Source organism: Motacilla alba, chromosome 4 (genome assembly GCF_015832195.1).
Source record: "Motacilla alba alba isolate MOTALB_02 chromosome 4, Motacilla_alba_V1.0_pri, whole genome shotgun sequence".
Lineage (NCBI taxonomy): Eukaryota > Metazoa > Chordata > Aves > Passeriformes > Motacillidae > Motacilla > Motacilla alba.
Genome location: NC_052019.1, coordinates 31,410,891 through 31,430,578, shown reverse-complemented (window position 1 = coordinate 31,430,578; position 19,688 = coordinate 31,410,891). Strand labels below are relative to the sequence as shown.

Genomic DNA, 19,688 nt, shown 5'->3' with positions numbered 1-19,688 from the left:
GCCGCCGGTTCTGTCGGAAATCAAAAGCAGAAGCCCAAAATGCTCTGCAGGACACTATAGGCAAAAGGAGCTGAAACTCTGCATGCAATTCAGAGAAAAAGGCACCAGGCCACAACACTTCAGTATAGCAGGCGGGACTTCACGCCGCTTCCAGTGATCAGAAACTGTTTATTGTAATGTAGTTTGTTTTGCCCGTATAGATATTAAAAAACTTAAAAGGATAATTGAGGGAAGATGCTGTTCGAGATTTCTCCTGAAATGTAAAGCATTGCTTCCACTTCTGTTGATTGCTTCTGGCTGTCTGTCTTACAAAAAGGGACTAATATCAAAATGCGTGAAACTGCTTTCAAAATAATCTTTAGCTGTGCTCCCAGCTTTTTCTTTTTTTCCAGATGATTATCATCCTTCCATTTTTGGCAGTGTGATCTGTTTCTATAGCGACAGGGACAGAGGCAACAATCAAAACGGGAGAGTGATGCCTGCAGATTTGTGTGGTTAAAACCATCGGCTCAATGTGATGTTTTCCAGCAGTCCCAAGTGACTTGAAGTACCAAGACAAGAAACTCCTAAAATTAATCCTGATTCATTTTGTGTAGATGATATAACCAAAGAAATCTACAGGAAAATAAACTTTTTTTTTTTTAAGCATCAATTAATTACTTGATTTAACAGAGTGAAGAACTGTCTGTGAGAGCAGCAGTACCCTTCAGCATAGACAACTAACAATGGGCTGCGTGGCTGCTTTTGATGCAGAAGGGTGTGAGAGTCACCAGCACACCTTGGTTTATCTGACTGCTTACACATTTATTAGAACAATTTTTCCAATTTAATTTTGTTGATACAAATGCAAGATGTGTGATCTGAGATACAAGGCTCAGAAGAATTTTTGCTGAGTTGTGTTCCAGAACAGCTGTAGCCAGGAAGCCTTGTCCTTACCTGGCACTTGGGGCTGCCCCATACAAAATAGATGAGAATTGTTGCTTCTGTGTTTATACCACTACAAGTACCAGTTTTTCAAAAGCAGAAGAGTTTTGCAGGCATTAATGAGGTGTGCCAAATGTGACCTGAAGCTCAAGAACTAATTAATAGCAGGAATTTGAAGAGAGTTTTGCTGGCCGGATGCAGATGTGTGTGTAGGTGGCTAGGCTGGAAAGATGAGATTCCTCAGGTGCAGCTTGAAACCTCTAAATTACTGAGGTAATGTAGGGAGGAAAGATCTTGAAAACAAAAATAAAACCAAAAGCACCAAAACACAACCTCTTGGGCAATGCAAAACTATTTTGTCTTAAGCTAAATCTGGATATGTGTGTTTTCAAAAGAATCTTTAAATCGCATTAAGGTATTTCATCCCTAATGAAGCATAGTTAGAAGTGTAGGAATTTTATTTGTTTATTAGCTAATTAGCTTGGCTAGCTGTTCAGGGAAAAACCCAATACAACATTTTGTAATTACACAAGTGTGCTTCTTTCCATGTAAAAGAGAAGTGAAAACTGCCACTACTAAAACAATTCTGCTGAACTGATCACAGCCTATCTACCTGGATTTCTGCACCTTTAAAAATTGTACTGTATATGCTCATATTGCACTAAAATCATTTATATTAGCTTTCCCAAAGGAGAAGCAGAAGGTAATTTCATCATGTTTGTGAATTCATTTCATAACTATGTATGCCCTAAAGGAACAGTTAGGCTTCTTTTTCCCCATCTGTTTACTAAAACCATGCCATTATTATTTGTTTTTTAAATATGTGATTGTTAATTATTTTTTTAAATGATGGTAATGATTATGAGGAACTTCTATAACAAACATGTAGGTATTTGACAGAGAAGGAAATACCATCATGCTAAGGGAAGAGAATTGTGCACCTTGGACACTCACCCTCTCTCACTTTGATAGTCACTCTTTGAAGTGACAATCAAAGTTCTGTTTTTGCAAATGTGTTTTGAGCAGAGATGTAGCAGGTGGCTGTGCCCAGATCCACCACTGCTGATTCTAGTCCATCTCAGACTGGTGGTGATGCTGCCATGTCTGTGCTGAAGGTGAGAGCTGGGTCTCACAGCATGGCTCGTCTGGCCCGTCTCCCTGGCCTAGAGGCAGAGTTCAGGCAGGACAATGGTATGGATTTTTTTACTGACTTAGCTTTTTTTTTTTTTTTGGAAAAAAAAAATCTAAATTAATTCTCTATTGTTTTCTTTCCTAGATGCAAGCCTGCCTTGGTCTAGCCTTCCCAAACCACGTTAAAGTCCGCTGGCAGAACAACTGCGGCGGCTGCTCCTGGCAGCAGCAGCACCGAGCGCACGCCGGGCCGCGCTCAGGGCTCGGTGGCTCCCGGCTGACGGCGGCAGCGGGGCTTCCAGCGGCGCCCGCTCCCGCCCGGTGCAGCGGCCGGTGCCGGGCTGCCCGGGGCTCCCGAGGGCGCTGCCGCGGCTGCCGAGTGTGTGCGGGACGTGCCGGCCGGCCCCGCGCCACATGGCCGCCGCCAGCCCCGCGCCCCGGCCCCGACCCGGCCGCGGCCCCGCGGAGCCTGCGGGGCGGCCATTGGGCGGCGGCGGCCGCTGCCTACGTGCGGCCGGCGGGCGGGGCGGGGCTGCGGGCACGGCGCTCGCAGCCGGCCAGGGAGCCGGGCACGGACCGACCCGCGCCTCGGTCCCCCAGCCCCGAGCCCCGACAGCCCCGCGCCCAACGAGGGGAAGCGATGCTGATGCTGGACTGCAGCTCAGAGGTGAGGTTTGGGACGGTCTGTCTGTGGCTCTGTCTTGCCGGGAGCCCAGCTGCGGAAGTAAATGAGGTGTTGTTTGCCTGGAGCTGCTGCTGTTAATGCTGGGGCACTAACGCTGTCGATCGGTAAGGTTAAAAGCCAAAAACCTCTTTCTTGAACTGCTCTTTAAAAAATAAAATATTTAAAAGGCAGTTGCAAGGAACATGAAGGTCCAATGATTTGCAAGGGGAATGCTTTTTGCTGTGATGCAGTATTCTGAGACCTGCCGTGGCTTACACTGGCAGTAACATTTCTCTTTTTCTTTTGATGTCCTGTTTCAGTCTGGTAGTTTCAGCAACCTATTTGAGACAGGAACCGGTGTGAACGCACCTGCAGATGCCTCTGGTCAGTCTCCAGCTCACTTGGCTGCTTGTGGTGGTGAAGCTTTTTTCCTACTTTGGCAACTGCAGACAGGAGCAAATTTGAACCAACAGGTAAAAAACACGTACATTTTATTCCTTCCACTTCTAATCTGGCATGTCTGTAAATCCACTTAATATTATTGATACATTTTTTATCTAAGAGAGGGTTTTTTTTATACTCAGCTGTATTGCACGAGGTACCTGCTATTATTCTAGAGTGCTTATTCTAGAGTAACTTCTAGCATGAACCAGAAATCCTGTCTATATTGCATTAGCAATATAACTTCACTTGCAATGTATAATTTAATTTTCACACTTAGAGCGCTGCATGCAGATGTCCAAACAACTTAATTCTTTTACACAACTTGAGTATTTATTTTTCCTCCAAAAGTTTCTCCATACTTTGAGTAAATGTAAGGATTCTTACTCGAGTTGCTTAGTTGAATCCCTTTTACCTTTGAGCTGGTAGCAAGCTACTGATCATAGCAATCCCTGAATGGTGCTAAGAGATGCTGTTAATCTGTGTAGAGAGTATTCTGTGTAAGTTATCTTTTAGAAGGTAAAGGTTAAACAATGAGTACTGCAGGAGACAGCACTTCTGCTTTGTGGTGATGAACACATGAGACATTTAATGGTAGTTACCATTACTATTCCAGCTGTATTCCTTTAATCTCTCTCTCAGCTCATAACAGAGTGGGGTACGTAAACAGTAATTTTTGAGAACAAGACAGGTTTATCCTACTCCTCTTCTTGCAAGTGATTGTTATATATAAATTGTGTTTTTAGGATTGCCTTGGAGAAGCCCCGATACATAAAGCAGCGAAAGTTGGGAGTTTGGAATGTCTTGCTCTCCTTGTTGCTGGCGATGCTAAAGTTGAGTAAGTTGAGCGACTTTTAGTAAGAGCACAAAGGATATGCATTTTACAGAGTACATTTAACTTGCTCAGAACACACATGCTAAGGCTGCAAATATAGCATGACTACAGCCACAGGAGTATGAAAAACTGACATAAACAAAGGAGCACTGACCACATGCTCACAAGCTGTTGTTCAGCTATATACCTCTGTGATAACTGCTGAGAGAATATTCCTGATCCTAGTCTCACCCTCTTCTTGCCTTTCTGATACGCTAAAGCCAGTAATAATCTGATGACAAATTTATTTTGAAGTAATTATTCCTTTTTGTATTTAATACCAACCCCCTGTATGAGCCGTATGCTATCCTTGACAAAGCTTCTTGGTACTGATTCTCAGTACTTATTTTTATACACCTGCCTAAATCACCACCTAATCAGCACTTGCTCATTATTCCACTTTAATTGGTTATTGTTAATTCTGTATTTCAGCTTGTGCAACAACAGTGGACAGACAGCAGCAGACCTTGCACTGGATTATGGCTTTCTGGAATGTGCCAAGTTCCTCAGGACAATTCAGCACACTCAGACAATGAAACTGAGAGGACAGTCTGGATACTCGCTAAGTGACAGACATGGCTTACAGAGAGAGAATCCAACTGCAGAGAAACAAGAAAGTGAAACCAGCAGATCCATAAACAGGAAGAGGAGAAGATCAGATGGTGTGTAACAGTGTTGGTTTAATACAATTCAGAATATTTTTTAAAATGTTTTTAGCATCTAAGTAAAATGAATGTGTGTTAGACACAGAGCAGTTAGATTTAGGAGCCTCCAAGTAAGGATAGGAACTTGCATAGGTACTTAAGGTTAGGATCTTCTTGGAAATGGATAGTAAATGTGGAATGCCACTTAAGAGGCTACTTCAACACAGGAAAAGTAAAAATCATAGGTTCTCTTACTGATGTACTGATGAAGTAGCTACAGACTTATTTTGTTTCTATGACAGATCTTGTCTCCTAGCTGCCAGAAGAAACAGCTTGTAATCCCAACATGAAATACGGGGAATCTAAAGTCTGAAGAACCATGACTGGATGATACACTGAGCAGTCAGATGTGTGTGCTGGGACATTGTCTCCTTCTGAGAAGGAGGAAAGCTTGTTTATTGTTACTTCTTACAGAAGAATTTTGTGAGGTGTTTTTTTTCCCCCGGAATACTTGTATTCATTCAGCTATAAATAAATGAACATAGAAAAATTAATTCTCCTGATTTTTCTGTGTAAATATGCCAGCAAAATTAATAAAGTTCAGTAAATATAGCCATTCTTTTCCCACTCCTAAAATGCGTCATCAAGAACACCAGCAACAAGGCCTTTGAACAGATTCATAATGGACAGGACAGCTGGCTAAGTGGAACTTGAAAGGCAGAGGACACTTTATCTTTTTGTCGTAAAAGAATTCCATAAAACAGATTTGCCATTTAATCTATAAAGAGTCTAGCAGAAGAAGAAATACTATATAAACTATATATACTAAAGTTGTGCTGTGGAAAGTACAGAGTATTTGTTGCCTAATAGATGCATTTGTAAGGAATACAGTTCAAAGCAGGTAACTTATTTCTACAGGTGTCATTAAAAAAAATAGTTTCTTAATTTAAGTCATTCAACCAACATTTCTATTTCAACTGGGTTTTGATTGACTTAAAGCATTATTTTGATAAATAACATGAGAGTTTCATCTAGACAAGCTCCTATTCTGTCTCAGCACATTCAGCATGACAGTGAATTTAAATAGCCTTTGGTCGTTGAGGTAGGCACAGATTATAATAGGCGTCCTTGTTCCAAAACTCCGGGCCCTTCCATCCACACCAGCCCTGTCCAAGGAAAAGCAAGATAGCTTTTAAATCTACTTCAAATTCTGTTTTTCCTGCCAGAAATTCAAATTCTGTTTTCCCTGGTTTTTACTATTGAGTCTATTCTTATTTTACTAATCGTACTAATCTGAGCTGTATTAATTATTTTCAAATGTCTATAGAATGCAATGACAATTTTCAGAAAGTTCTCTACATGCCTAGTAACACATTAATGGAAAACACATTACAAAAAGACTCTCTCCCCCTTCCTCCCTCCCCAGCTTAATTCTTAGAAAGTAACATCTCTTCCCCATCCCCACCTCCCCACTACCTTCTGCTGCTCCAGAGAGGCTAATGTTATTCTGAAACACCATCATTCCCACAGTTTCCCTTAGTTCCTCCCTAGACGCTTTTGATGAGGAAAGTGAGTTCTGCATTTATTTCATCCTCCTGGACCACTGAACCATTCTAACAGCTAGTAGCTGTAACAGCCTTTGGTCCTACACATTCCTTGGAAATTGTTTCTTCCTGTGTTCATTTCAAGCTCTGATCATTATAGGCCAGTAAAATGCTTCTTAAACAGCTCATTTTTTTTGTTTGTTGGGTTTTTTTGTTGGGCCTGCACAAGGGCATCAAAGATTAGAAATAAAAGTTACTAATTGGAGCTTAATATGAAAAACAGAAAAGACACTGATTACCTAGCACTTACAGGGTGATTCAGCTGCTTTAAGAGTTTACATATCTGACACTATATTTACTGGTTTGTGATGTGCTGCATCATCCCGTTTAGTGCTTTTAATGTGGAAATGACATTACATACCCCTGAGCACTTTGTAGTTTTTCCACATTTTCAAAACAATTCAGTACCTACCCTCTGATCATTGTTAAAGGCTTGATCTGAGAATGGTTAGTGTTGGATTTTTAAAAGAACTTTTAAAATTTAAAATAAATTATCTTCTCTGTTTCATTTAGAGCATCTTACAGCCTGAACAGAATTTTCTGTTTTATTCAAAATACAAAACACATTTATTGTATATACCCCTGGGTAAAAGGGAAAATGGGTGAATTCATATCAAATAAAGAACATTGCTTTAGCGTATAATAACTTGATGTAGTCTCTGATCTGATACATCTCCAAAGACTGAGTTTCAGAAACTGACAATACTTAGCATATTGTAGTATGCAGGTTAACTGGGGTCAGTGCTTCTTCCATAAGGAATGGAGAAGCCACAGAATGGCCACGCTGTATTTGGCTGGACAGTATTTGTTTAATGCCAAGATACATGTATATACATAAATGTGTGAGTATATATGTGTATTAAGCCTCACCTTTTCCAAAATAACATGCAGATCTTCTCCTCCAGTGTAATGTGGGTCTAGAATCAAGTATTTAATGTGCCCTGTAGTCTCATTCCAAGCCACTCCTAATATCGTGTGAGCCAAAACACCTCCGCCTAAAATAGGAGAAACACAGATTGCTGAATTTTTTTTTCACTGAGATTGATTTAATGTGCAAGGGCTAAATAAAAGTAACTCAACCAACACCATCTATTGACAGATTAGCTTGTATCAAGATGATTCTGAAAGTGTTTCTTTCATAAGATTCTTGACATTATTAAACAATGTATCTTTACTACATCTAAGAATAGTTAGTCACAGTAACTAAAGTAAGCAGAGAATCTACTTTCCAATTTTTTTCCAAGTCAGCAAGGCAGCTTAAATCCTCAGTACTTCCACCAGATGAAGTCAAAAACATTTCAAACATCCCTTTTGCACTTTTTTTTAAAAAGAAACCCAATTGTAGGAAAGAAATCTGAAAAATGGTTATAAAAGGACTAAAATTAGAAGAGAAATCGCAATTCCTGGATGAAGTTTATCTGTTGTTTTCTACTATGCTACATCAATGAATAAAAGGGGCAGAATAGTAAATTCTGATTTCCCTTTCCTCAGCCTGCAAACAGGAAAAGGGGATATTTTGATGAGATGGGCACAGGTTAACTCTTGCATGTTTCTTTCAGGTAACATGCCATACTTTACTTCCCTGCAATATTGTAGTAATAACTCCACACAGCACATAGGGATTGCAAAATCCCTGGAAGAATACAAGCAAAAACAATACCCAAACCCCACCTTCAAGAAGCCCAACTCCAGCCCTCCAAAGACAACAAAAATTAAACCACCCTACAAGAGAGCATTACAGGGAAGGGTAAGTTACAGACAAAAAGATTTTTCAATACAGGACTCTACATTCTTGAAATTCAGACAAAAAGGCTGCTGAAAGGCCAAGAATATTGAACAGAATCATAGCATGGTTTGGGTTGTGAAGGACTTTAAGTATCACCTAGTTCCAACCCTCCTGCCATGGGCAGATCATCTCCCACTGACCAGGTGCTCAAAGCTCCACTGAACCTGTCCTTGAGCCTTGGGCCACCCTCCTGGGACATCCACAGCTTCTCTGGGCAGCTGTTCTGGTGCCTCGCCACCCTCACAGGGAAGCATTTCTTCCTAATATCTAATCCAAACCACTACCATACCAAAGTCTGGACTTCTGGCACCTCTGTTTTGAGAAAGTTACACTGTATTATGGAATGACAAATACAGACTAAAAATTGCTTAAATTAATGTTACTAAAGTTGAAAATAATAATATCAATATTATTAATTTCCTAAAACACAGCATGGAAAAAATATTCAATAATGTTGCAGTATTTTTACAAATGGCACTTCTTATCATACCAATACTTCAGATTATTAAAGCTGGTCTTAAAACAAATTTGGATAATACCCTTCTCTTCCAAGCCAGATAAACAGTACTCATCTCTGAGGGGAAGTTTTAGGGAACTCTATGAACTTCTGCTCTGGTACAGAATGGAAGTCAGCTCAAGTTCTGACTTAATAGAAATTTATAAAAACACCATTTAGACTGACTTTTTTTACCATGTTTAATACTGAGCTTGAAAGAAATACTAAATAAAAATATACCAACCAGACGAAACTCTATCATTTTCAAGGCTACCTTGGGAAAACCGTAATTTTTAGTTCATCTACAGTTTTGATTAACTTTTGTACAGTAAATTAAATGGGTTCTAATTGAAATGAAATTCAGCACAGGGAGGCCATGCACTTTCATTAGCATTCTTCAACACTCAAGTACTTACCAATCATAATTGGAGTTCCCTCAGTCTTGAAATGATTAGCAAGCTCTCTTCCCTGCAATGCTAGTTCAGAACCCTGGCTAGGTAAGAAAAACAATAAGAGATTTGTCATTCTCACTAGGCTTACTTCACTAATTGTCCATTACACTCGTTCACTGCGTAGATAACTGATTAGAAAGTCACTTGGACTATTCCTTTGTAAACTTCCTGAGAAAATCTGAAAAACATCTTTTAACACAAGGTCTATTTGCTAGGCATGGAAATTAATACAAACATTTTTAATATCTTGTCTTTTTATTTCTTTATATAGTGGCTAATCTTTTTGAAACCCAGTGAGAGTCTGTGTGCCTACTCCCCAAGCAGGAATGGATTAAATGCAGACAGAATACAAAACTGGGAAATGATGTATTTATTAAAATGGATCCAGTACCAGTGTTGCTGGTACAGCTGTGAAGTCTTATTTCCATAAAGAATTAGAGATGCTAGCTGGAAATAAGCCCAAGACAAAAAATCCACTGCCAGGGACCAGCTGAAAAAGCTGCATGATTGTTTCTTCTTCCCGGCATGGTAGTGATGTTGGTTTTTTGTAACACTGAGAAAAACTGGTGCTCCCTTGTAGCAGCACTATGAGCAACTCTACCCAGTTCAGAAAGGAGTGTATTCTATATTCTCATATGCAGGAATAAAAATCTTCTACTGGCAGAGCCTGTCACAGCTGCTATAAATAATAGGTGGATCCTCTGCAACTACAAGCAAAAAAATTAGGATATTGAAGACCTGAACTATTTTCCTACCATTAAGGATCCCCATTACCATGCTCTTCTAGGATATCTACAGTGTAAATTTACTCTAAACATAACACATTAAAAATATTTTGGTTTGTATTTTCATACATACTGTTAGTGTATGTTCTTAATTTCACGACTGTATTTATTAAATGTTCAGGGTTTTATTAGTCTGCTTAGTGCTTCCTAAATGATAAAAATATGGTAGTTTTTCTTCTGATAAATGCTAAAGACCATTCTTTTTGTCCCAAATATCTTCATAGGGTCCTTCATTGTGTATGAGAGCATCAGATTGTCAGAATGGAAACAAATTCCTTGCTTTATTTGTCACACAAATGCAAAAAGGGGAACATTATTTTCCAGACTTCTCAACAATTTGCCTCAATCTTAAACTCACAAGTTAAGTCTGTGGCTGCAGTAATAATCCATTTGTCACTGTACATTCACTTCTCTCTGGACATCAGACTGTGTGCCTGCATCAAAAATTGTGGTGCAAAGGAACAGGCTGAATTCCATATCAGTTTGCATATCATGAAGCAATTTTTAGATTAAGCAAACCCAACGGGAGCCACATTTCTTGTGGAAGCATTTGACCATAGCTTTATAAAACCAGGCAAATTGCATATTATTAAGCAATTTATAGCAAATGGAAACTAGAACCCAAAGCTCCCAAGAAATTTAACACTACCTTCATCTATAAGCACTTAGCACAACTAAAGGTAGAAATCGAGGGTTAATTATATCTCTTCTTTAATTATACCTCTTCTCCCATGTACTGTGATCATGATTTGCATTTTAAGGCATTCAGTCTTTCTAGCAATTACCAAGCTACTTAACAGGTAGTGATTCTTACCTGACAAATAATATTTTGGATGTTATTCCAAAAAGCTGATTCAAAACAAGCTGTACCTCAATCGAACCAATCCATTGCCGTGACCCAACAAATGCTGCAGGCTTGTCTCCAGCATCAACCAGTGCCTTTGCAACATCATAATGAGGAAGAAACCCAAGTATCAACAACATATAGTAGGGAATTCCACCACTTTGTGTGAACAAAGTTGCTTTATATATATGGGCATGTGTTTTGAACCTGGCTGTTTAAAAGCAGACCAATGAATGTTGAATTCATTCACTGTGGTTCTGTTTTGGGCAGTAATGCAGAATTGTGTCCATGAGCAGAGACTACAATCCCAGGTCCACAGGCAGACTTCAGGCTGGGAGGGCGACCACTGAGCTCTTTAATAATGGAGTGCATCATTTGTACACTGCAGAAGCCACTTCACAGACTGAAAGGCTTGGATTTCTATTCAAAGCACTCAGGAAAGGATCCATAAAATAGTGCTCTGAAGAAGAGGCTACTGGAGCCATGTCAAAGGTTATGGTTTATTTCAAACTCTTCTTCATTCTGAGCCTTCTATGTTACATTCAGCACTTGAGAAGGACCTTTTCTGATCAGGACACAAAGCCCAAGGGTCTTCTGAGGGCTACTGCCCTCTTTTAGATGCCTAAATATGCTACAGGAGTGCACAGATTTCAATAGCATCCAGGTGTGGATTGAGAAATGTTCAGGAAATGTGGTTTTACCTTTAGTGTTCACATCCCTGCTACATAAAATGAATTTTTTTTCATTGAATGAATTAAACTTTACTAAAAATCTTCAGTAAATAATTGTAACATGAAGAGTTATATTTAGAAGACAGGGGGTAACTGCAGTATTCCTTGACAGGCATACCCAAGTATGGGTATTAGCTACAAGCCTACAGTTTAATTCAGCGCTGTTAACAAAAACGAACAATTCAGGTATGCACTTAAATTCAAAACAGAAAAAGAAGTGAAGGAGAGTTCAAAAATCAGGAAAAGTGCACTACTGTCAAAGGCAAAGTTGCAGAAGTTGTCAGTAAATTCCTGTGTAGCATCTGGGAACTAATCCAGCTGTCACTGAAGATGACAGCCAGTTTTAAAACTAATTTTAGCATGACACATTGGGTTCTTTGTTCTTTTCATTTGACAAAAACACTGAAAATGTCATATCACAGCTTCTAATAGAACATTAATCCAAGGAAACACATAAAAGACTATTTTAATGTATCTTATTTGTACAGATAATGTCACCCAACACAAACAATTCAGAACCACCAGTCCAATTTAAGGGACAAAAAATATCATCTAAAATGTACGAATTTGATATTTAAAAAATAATCTACATAAACCTTTCCAGACAAATATGCATAAAATAATCTCCTTAAATGTTCTGTACCTGTTGAATTTCCTTGTGTGTTGGTATAGGTCTATCCACGTAGCCTTGGTGCTTGAACCAAGAGCAGATTGTCTGCAAAGAGCGATAGGCACAGCCCCAGCCGCTGTCATCGATGCGGTCCTGCATGTAGTGGTGGTAACTGTATACACCTTGTACCAAATAAACCTGCACGGGAGGGGAGAGCACAGAGGCATCTGATCACACTTGCAGCAGTTTTCAGAGAAATCACACCACCTGGCACTTGCACTGTAAAGTTTACAGTTGGGGGCAGCAAATCTTTGGAAGATTCAAAGGGTCATTATTCACACATGATTAACTGCACCTAATTTTTTCTCCTACACTCTGTTCATAGTTTTAGTTTCTTGTCCTGGTTCTGAGAAACATTTTAGAATACATGCTAAAATCGTGGACATTATTTTCCCAAGAGAATCCAATTTCTTTGGGACAAATACAACAAATTAAAGCCATGCCATTTTGTGCAGAGGAGCCCTTTTGCTTAAAAGGTCAAGCTAATTATTTCACTTTCTCATCTGCACATCATTGACTATCTAAATTACTTCTTTCAATTAAAAAAATCTCAACTAAAATAAAAAGGTACTTTCTGCAGAATGTTTCAATTTAAACTTACCATACCAGACTCCATGCCAGGAGAACTAAGATGTAAATGTGGATTTCTGAGATATCCATCTTTATATGGTTCATCTGGAAAATGATAAGCATTTGCTCTCTTGAAATATGGTCTGTCACAAGGCAGATTGTATAACCCATGCAATTCCTACATGCAAGTTCAAATAAAAATAAGAAACACAATTCAAATTTTGGATTAAAAGAAAGACCACATTGTAAGCAGCAATAAAGATACAATTTTAACAGCATAGTTTAGCAAATTATTAAAATAGGCTTAATTAAACATTCAGCGGGTATGTTTACTACTAGACCTCTCCTCTCCAGGGCAGCTCATGCAGGCTTACCTCCCATCTAAAGGGCCCACTACTTTATGCAGTCCTGTTACATAACACCTGCTGCTGGAGCCCCACTGAAAATACCACGAGGAACAGGTTTGATATGGAAGCATGATAAAATACACCAACATAGAAAAGGATTACAGTTTCATCTACACAGTAATGCAGATACACACACCAAATTATAATCTTAATTGATATTGGAGCATACAAATAACACATACTGAGGCAAAGTAAAGATATTGGGCTTATGGTTCAAGCAGATTCAGTCTATTTTAAAATCTCTTAAGCTCTGTTTGCCACACAGCAGCCACATTTAAAGAGATATATTGTCTTATTTCACAGAGCTTAAGAGTGAAAGGCATGATAAGATCATCTAGGATAATGTGTGTAACACAGGTAATACATTTTAGGCAGATGACCCAGCACTGAACCCAGCTACAGGAGCTGCAGTAACACTTCCCATCAGTGGGTTAGAGTGAACAGCAGAGAGAGAGAGCAGGAAACACAGGCAGTGCCTGAGGCCTCTGCAAACACAAGGCTAGATTGGGTTTTATATACCCAGTAATGCTTCACACAGAAAAAGTCCCCAGTTTCTACACCTCTAAACTGCAGAATATTCTTTCCCTGTTCTCAGTACATGCAATTGTGTGACCTAGACTGGTATCAGTCTCAATCTGAAAGGACTGCACATGTCAACATTCTTCCACCTCATCCATATTCTTTTTTCTAGATGCCAACCCAAAAGCAAAAACAAGCCAAAAACTAAGCTAAGTCTGGTCAACTGTGAGCTACAAAAAGCAGCCCCTCCAAACAGACAAAAACACTGCAACACCACAAAACCCCAAGAAAGAAACCAAAAAAACCCCCGAAAAAAACCCCAATAAGCCTTTCAGGACACATGTAAAAACCTGAATGTAGTAACACACCAAAAGTAAACTGATGTTCCACCATAGAAGAAAAAAAAGGGGAGAAATTCAAAGAATACTTTACTGGAAGTATAATTTAGAGAAAATATTTATCAACCAAATTTTTTGTACTTTTAAAGTTTCTGTTGTTCCCTCACAAAAATGAGATCTGGCATAGTCTACAAAATAACTTATAATGAATCAAGTTTCCACATTCAGTATACTGCTTTGGATGAATCTAAAATACAGCACTATCTGCTAGTATTTATTCTACATTGACTAAATGGAAAGCCCTACCACTGCTTCAATTACAGTAATTAAAAATAAAAGATCCAGTTCTGTTTGTTTGCTTTACCTTTCTGTAACTTTCCAGCTGATCATCTGAAATACCCGTAGGATATGAGACTGTTACGAGGTGATTTTTTCCTGGTAACATGAAATGAAATTGTTCTGGTACCACAATTGATGTTCCTTTCACATATTTCATGATACATCTTTCCATGTCAGTTAATTGCCCGTGAATTGCTTTCACTAGGAGATTTTGTACCCTGCAAAGTACAAGGGAGAATATTTCAAAAGTAGAGCAGTGATTGCGAATAATTTTTTCTCACAGCTGTGAGTTATACAATACCTAAATGCGTGTCTGACCTGGTCAGATGACTGCACTACTTCAATGCTTCTGCTCCCACAGGAAAAGGCAGAGCCCAACTGTGCCTTACTCAAAGCTTGTCTGTGCACAGATATGAGTCCCTAGTGATTCAGTCCTCCCAAATGTGGCTACCCTGCTCTCATATCAGAAACACAATCACTATAAGCATTTGCCAAAATAAAAATTAAATATATGACTAAATGTCTTCTTTTTTTGCATTTTATCCACTCCATTTAGTGTCGTTCGGGGTCAAATCCTATGAAAAAAAATGCAAGGAAAAAATACATAGGCAGACTCAAATGTTTTCCATCTGCACCTACCCAGCTGCACCCCCAAATGTAGGGCTGAGATTACACAGACTCATCAAATATACACCAACTCTCACTTTTATACACCTCACATACAAAAATTTCTAGAACATTTTCCTGACTTTCTCAATTCTTTGCTAAGCAATGGTTATGAGTTATCAATCTGCCAGACACTGATAAACTGAATTTTTTATAGACAGCAAAAGGATCATGTCTCAAGATTACCGGAGTTAACAGCTGTCTACATGAGCTTTTATTACCTACACAGTTAAAATTACATCACAAAAATACTATATACTTTTCATTAAACTGGTGAATGATATAGTTTTACTTCATTATTTCAAGAAAAAGCAGAAATGAAGCTGAAAAATTGCAAGTTCAGGATAACGCTTACTTTCCCCATGGCTCTTCTGGAGAAACAGACACAACAACATCAACCGGTAATGTCATATTTATGTAGTGGTGCTCTTTCTTTTCCCTTTCAATGACTGGAGCCAAAGCAGCTAATGAAGATGTCATTTCCAGCATGAGGTCTACATTGATTATCTGCTGCTGCAGAGAATAAAGACACCAATATTACATCTCCAACTACAAGAAGGTAAAAGTAAGAACAAACAAGTACATGAAACCAAGAAGGCAAAAGTAAGACTGCAGGTATTTGGTATCAAACTCAGTCATGAAATACTTGGATTAGAAAAAAGCTGGTAATGTTGAAGACAAACTTCTATGTGCTGATCTACCGTAGGTGGATTTCTGCACTCGTGTTGAGTCTCAGTGATTTTAAAAGCATTCTTTAAAGTCATGTCAATGCCTATTTGTGTACAGAAAAGCCTAGGAAGGGCAAGTCTAAAAATGATTAAATGATAATTTTTCTTATTTATTAGAAACATACCGTATCTTGTAACTTTTTATCCTTTTTTTTGCCAAGCTTTCGTTTGGTCTCATCATCTTGATCAAATCTGAATTATCAACAGAAAGAGAAATTTCTGTAAGATGAAATTAATCTGTTAACCATCCCCCCCAGTTTTTAAATATACTTACTGTATAAATCGTCTTATCTCCTTACATGCAGACTCATCAGTCAGCTCTGGAACTGTGGTCATACCATTGTTAGGCCACACATAGACTGAACTGTGGCAAATTCTGAATACAAGAACCTCGGAGGACAGTTTGTTTTCAAGATCACTGAAAACATATCCTAATGCCTTTTTTGTTGATGCCTCTGAAACACAGTAAGGATATAATTAGCCTAGAAAATTCCCTTACCTTTTTTTTGTAGCTGCTGGGCAGACATTTAATAATTTTTTTTTTACTCGGAATAAAAATGCAAGTGCTGTTTATGATCAGAAAAATGACTGGGTAAACAAAAGTGAGGTAAGATTTCACTTAGCAGGTCTGCCTCAAACATTCACACTCTCCTCCCTGAACAAAGGTGCACTGTTTCTCTCAGATGCTGTCAAACTTAGAGAAGAATAATCTACTCTGCTGTCACTTACCACATCTAGTAAGTCTTAACCAAGCCTACAGATGCAAACAAACTTCCATGTACAGACAATCTTCTATGTATATTTAGGCTTTTGAAAAAAATCCTGAAAATATTCAATTTGAGTCACTCCTATTTTTCTGACCTCAAATCATTGTTCAGAAATATTAACCAAACCCAGACTAATTTTTGGAAAAGCAGGGCCTACATTCCAGCTGAGGACCAAATTTTGGCCAGCATAGACCTGTATGCCACAGTCTGGTTTGCCTGAAACTTTATTACTGGTATGTACAGCTGTCTTTCACAGCTTATAAGGTGTTTGACCCACACCTTACAACCTGAACCAATAATGGATATGACACTGTTGGATATGATAGAGTAACTGGCACATTAGCCACATTTTTTCCCTTACTGTGAGGGTTGAAAACATTACTTGGAATACAGTACTAACGAGCTATCAAAAACTAAGCTGTATCTGTCTGATGCATTAACTTAAATTTGGTCACAATTAGATAACTTTTGTACTAGAAAAGTGATCCCAATAACATATCCACAAATAAGAGTATATGCAAATGAAATTAGTTTAAAATGTCAATGTAAAGTTTATTTCAAATTTGAAAAAAAAAACATAGGATGGAAAAAGAGGGTCAGAAAATTTATAGAGGTAAAGAATAATCTTTACAGGTTTGTGAAGAAGCACTTAAAACCTGGTAAAATGGCAAAAAAAGAAATATAATAAATAGTGTCCAAATAAAAGTTAATATAAATATTAAGAAATCTGCTAATCTTATAGACACACCATCAGTAGTTGCAAGCTGAAATGCAAGATCCAAGCCTCCTCTTATTCTGAAGAGTATATCCATAGCTTCTGGAATTACCTAAGGAGAAAAAAGAAGCAATGAAAATGAATAGCCATTTCAACATGCCTTCTCTCAAGCTACAACTGACTGCTGTTGTACCACAGTGTGCAAGCACACCAGCAATTACTGCAGCTGCTCAGGTCACACGAGGCCAGTGAATAAACAGGGAAGTGAGTGGTGCAGCAGTGCACAGTTGCTGCAACCAGCACCTCAATTACACCTCAGAACACATTTCCTACCTTGACAAAAAAAAAAGCCATAATTCTATACTTCTACCATACAGAAATACTTAAGGTAAAATGTCATTGTTTCAATCCAAATGCCATGTTTCCCATAATATACATTCACACACACACACACACACATATATATATATATATAAATACATATTCAAAATACATATTCTTCTAGTTAGGAAATCAGTTTCAGGGAAATGAGAAAAAGCAAAGGGGTGGGTATGCGTGTGTCATACACAACCTCTAGAACTAAGGCTGAGTTTCACATTTGACAGGAGAGCAGCTTTTGCCACCACAGAGACCAGCCAGCTGTTTCTTCCCCCTTCCAAAGTCCCTGCTCTGTGTCCCCCTAACTGCTCACTGCAGACATTTTAACATGAACTTCACCAGAGAGCTCATGCAGATGGAAAGACACCCTTCTATTTAGAGAGGACTTTTTCAGACAGATCAATCCCCAATCAAGTTCAATGTACCAGACAAAAACAGCTGTGGCAGTACAGAGAGGAACAAAAGGTGACAGAGGAGTGTGGGTACTACTCACTGTAACAGTCCACAGAAAAAATGCTTAAACTTTAAGCTTTAACTGCTCCAAAAAACCACCAAGCACCTGGGAAAATAATTACACTAGGACCCTTTGGAAAGACTTATTGCACAGCTGTTTGCTTACAAAGTATGAGACACTTCCACGTGCAATGCCATCACTACTCATGAAATAAAAACCCCACAACATAGGACTAATTTTCTTTCCATTAAAAGCATTCTAAAGAGAAATACACAAAATATGCATGACTGTTAAAATATAATAATCTACTACAGTTTATCTGCTGGTGAAGGATTTTCATGTTTCAGTGACTGTGGATTGCCAAGAAACAGTTTGGTTCCTGAAGCATAATCCTGAAGTATTTTAGACAACACAGTTATCCGCATTGATAGGGTCTTGGAGTGTGGGACCCACAAAAGTGCCAGCCAGAATGTGAAAAAATGTTTGCCTGGGTTGATGTAAATGTTTTTCATTTGAATTATTACTATGCAAGAATAATGTTCATGAATAAAAAGAAGAGCTCTGCAAAAGCAGCCACTTTTGCTAGTGGCTCATCATGGACATCACAGAATCACAACATGGGTGAAGTTGGAAAGGACCACAGTGGGTCACAGAATCTTCTGAGTTAGAAGGGACCCACAAGGACAATGAGTACAACACTCAAGTGAATGGCCCATAATGGGGATCAAACCCACAGCCTTGGTGTTAGGGTGACGTGGTCCAACCTGCTTGCCCAAGCAGGGTTATCCTAGAACACAGTGCACAGATCGTGTCCAGACAGTTCCTGAGTATCTCCACTGAGGGAGACTCCACCGTCTCTCTGGACTGCTCCAGTGCTGCCACTGCACAGTAAAGAAGCTCTTTCTCGTGTTCAGGTGAAACTTCCTGGGCATCAGGTTCTGCCCGAGGCCTCTTGTCCTATTGCCTGGCACAACCGAGAAGAGCCTCGCATCATTATGATGACCTCTTCCAAAAAATCCGTGACTAAAGCCAGGCAAGCTGAGTCTCCCAAGGGCGATGGAGAATGGCAGGGGCTATATGAAGGCGACAGTGCGGGAGGCGTCGCTGCCCCCCGTGTGACACAGCCTGGGTCCTGCAGAAAGGGGATCGAGGGGCCTCCGCACCTCCTCCCGAGGTACCCTGGGGCTGGAGGCCCAAACGCCACGGCCGAGCACCCAGCCTGCAGCGGGGACACCAGCCCGCCCCGCCCGGCCCGGCCCGGCGCCGCCGCTAGCTCGGCCCGGGCTGGGGCACTCCCCTCCCCGCTGAGGCAGGACACCCACGGACTCACCTACCTACCGACCTAGTCTCGCACCCATCCGTCCATTCCCCGGGGATGGGGAGAGGGGGCCGGGCCGGGCCGGGAGGGGCGGGCCCACCACGTCCGTCAGCGCCGCCGCGGGGGCCGGGCCCGCAGCCTGGCGGCGCACGCGTACTGCCCGCGAACCCGCCTGCCCGCGAGCCCGCCCGCCCCGGCCCCGCCTGCCCGCGAACCCGCCTGCCCCGGCCCCGGGCGCTCGCCGTGCGGCCCGGCTGCGGGAGCTGCGCTGCCGCGGGGCTTTCCCCGGAATCACCCGCCTTCCCTTCCCTGTGCTGCTGCCGTGCCTGCCGGCCGCCGGCACACTGCAGGGAGTGCGTGGGGCTGAGCGTTCTCTCCTTGGGCAGCCATGGCTGCGCTCAGCGCCGAGTGTCTGGGATCAGCGGCCTGCTGCTAAACGTTGG

General features: G+C 40.3%; 2 protein-coding genes across 8 annotated transcripts; one reads left to right on the top strand and one right to left on the bottom strand.

The window, feature by feature from the left end:
• The first annotated feature begins 9 nt into the window (after positions 1-9).
• Positions 10-8,810, top strand: ANKRD37 (ankyrin repeat domain 37). 3 transcript variants are annotated; one of them, XM_038134333.1, is made up of 6 exons: positions 10-1,197; positions 2,201-2,722; positions 3,040-3,192; positions 3,907-3,998; positions 4,467-4,696; positions 7,842-8,810. In XM_038134333.1, the coding sequence occupies exons 2-6, from the start codon at positions 2,201-2,203 to the stop codon at positions 8,099-8,101; spliced, it is 1,257 nt and encodes a 418-aa protein (XP_037990261.1). In that variant the 5' UTR covers positions 10-1,197; the 3' UTR covers positions 8,102-8,810. The 3 variants fall into 3 exon arrangements, with proteins under 3 accessions (XP_037990261.1, XP_037990260.1, XP_037990262.1); XM_038134332.1 differs by having other exon boundaries at positions 10-2,115; XM_038134334.1 differs by lacking the exon at positions 7,842-8,810 and adding an exon at positions 4,981-5,122 and having other exon boundaries at positions 16-2,115.
• Positions 4,695-19,402, bottom strand: UFSP2 (UFM1 specific peptidase 2). 5 transcript variants are annotated; one of them, XM_038134331.1, is made up of 12 exons: positions 19,266-19,402; positions 17,129-17,207; positions 15,888-16,068; positions 15,739-15,805; positions 15,241-15,398; positions 14,245-14,437; positions 12,648-12,794; positions 12,020-12,184; positions 10,616-10,740; positions 8,981-9,057; positions 7,153-7,277; positions 4,695-5,844 (listed from the first exon to the last, which is right to left on the bottom strand). In XM_038134331.1, exons 2-12 carry the CDS (start codon positions 17,190-17,192, stop codon positions 5,758-5,760), a joined length of 1,389 nt encoding a protein of 462 aa, XP_037990259.1. In that variant the 5' UTR covers positions 17,193-17,207; positions 19,266-19,402; the 3' UTR covers positions 4,695-5,757. The 5 variants fall into 5 exon arrangements, with proteins under 5 accessions (XP_037990259.1, XP_037990258.1, XP_037990254.1 ...); XM_038134330.1 differs by having other exon boundaries at positions 15,241-15,395; positions 19,258-19,400; XM_038134326.1 differs by having other exon boundaries at positions 19,258-19,399.
• Positions 19,403-19,688: the final 286 nt, after the last annotated feature.

Excerpts from the sequence above, each read along its gene's own strand:
- ANKRD37 (XM_038134332.1), top strand. Across the intron at positions 2,723-3,039 it reads TGCTGGACTGCAGCTCAGAG|TCTGGTAGTTTCAGCAACCT; the intron begins GTGAGGTTTGGG and ends GTCCTGTTTCAG. Across the intron at positions 3,193-3,906 it reads GAGCAAATTTGAACCAACAG|GATTGCCTTGGAGAAGCCCC; the intron begins GTAAAAAACACG and ends TTGTGTTTTTAG.
- UFSP2 (XM_038134331.1), bottom strand. The coding sequence starts at position 17,192 with ATGGATATACTCTTCAGAATAAGAGGAGGCTTGGATCTTGCATTTCAG. Across the intron at positions 15,806-15,887 it reads GAGATAAGACGATTTATACA|ATTTGATCAAGATGATGAGA; the intron begins GTAAGTATATTT and ends TTGATAATTCAG. Across the intron at positions 14,438-15,240 it reads CCAGAAGAGCCATGGGGAAA|GGTACAAAATCTCCTAGTGA; the intron begins GTAAGCGTTATC and ends TGTACTTTGCAG.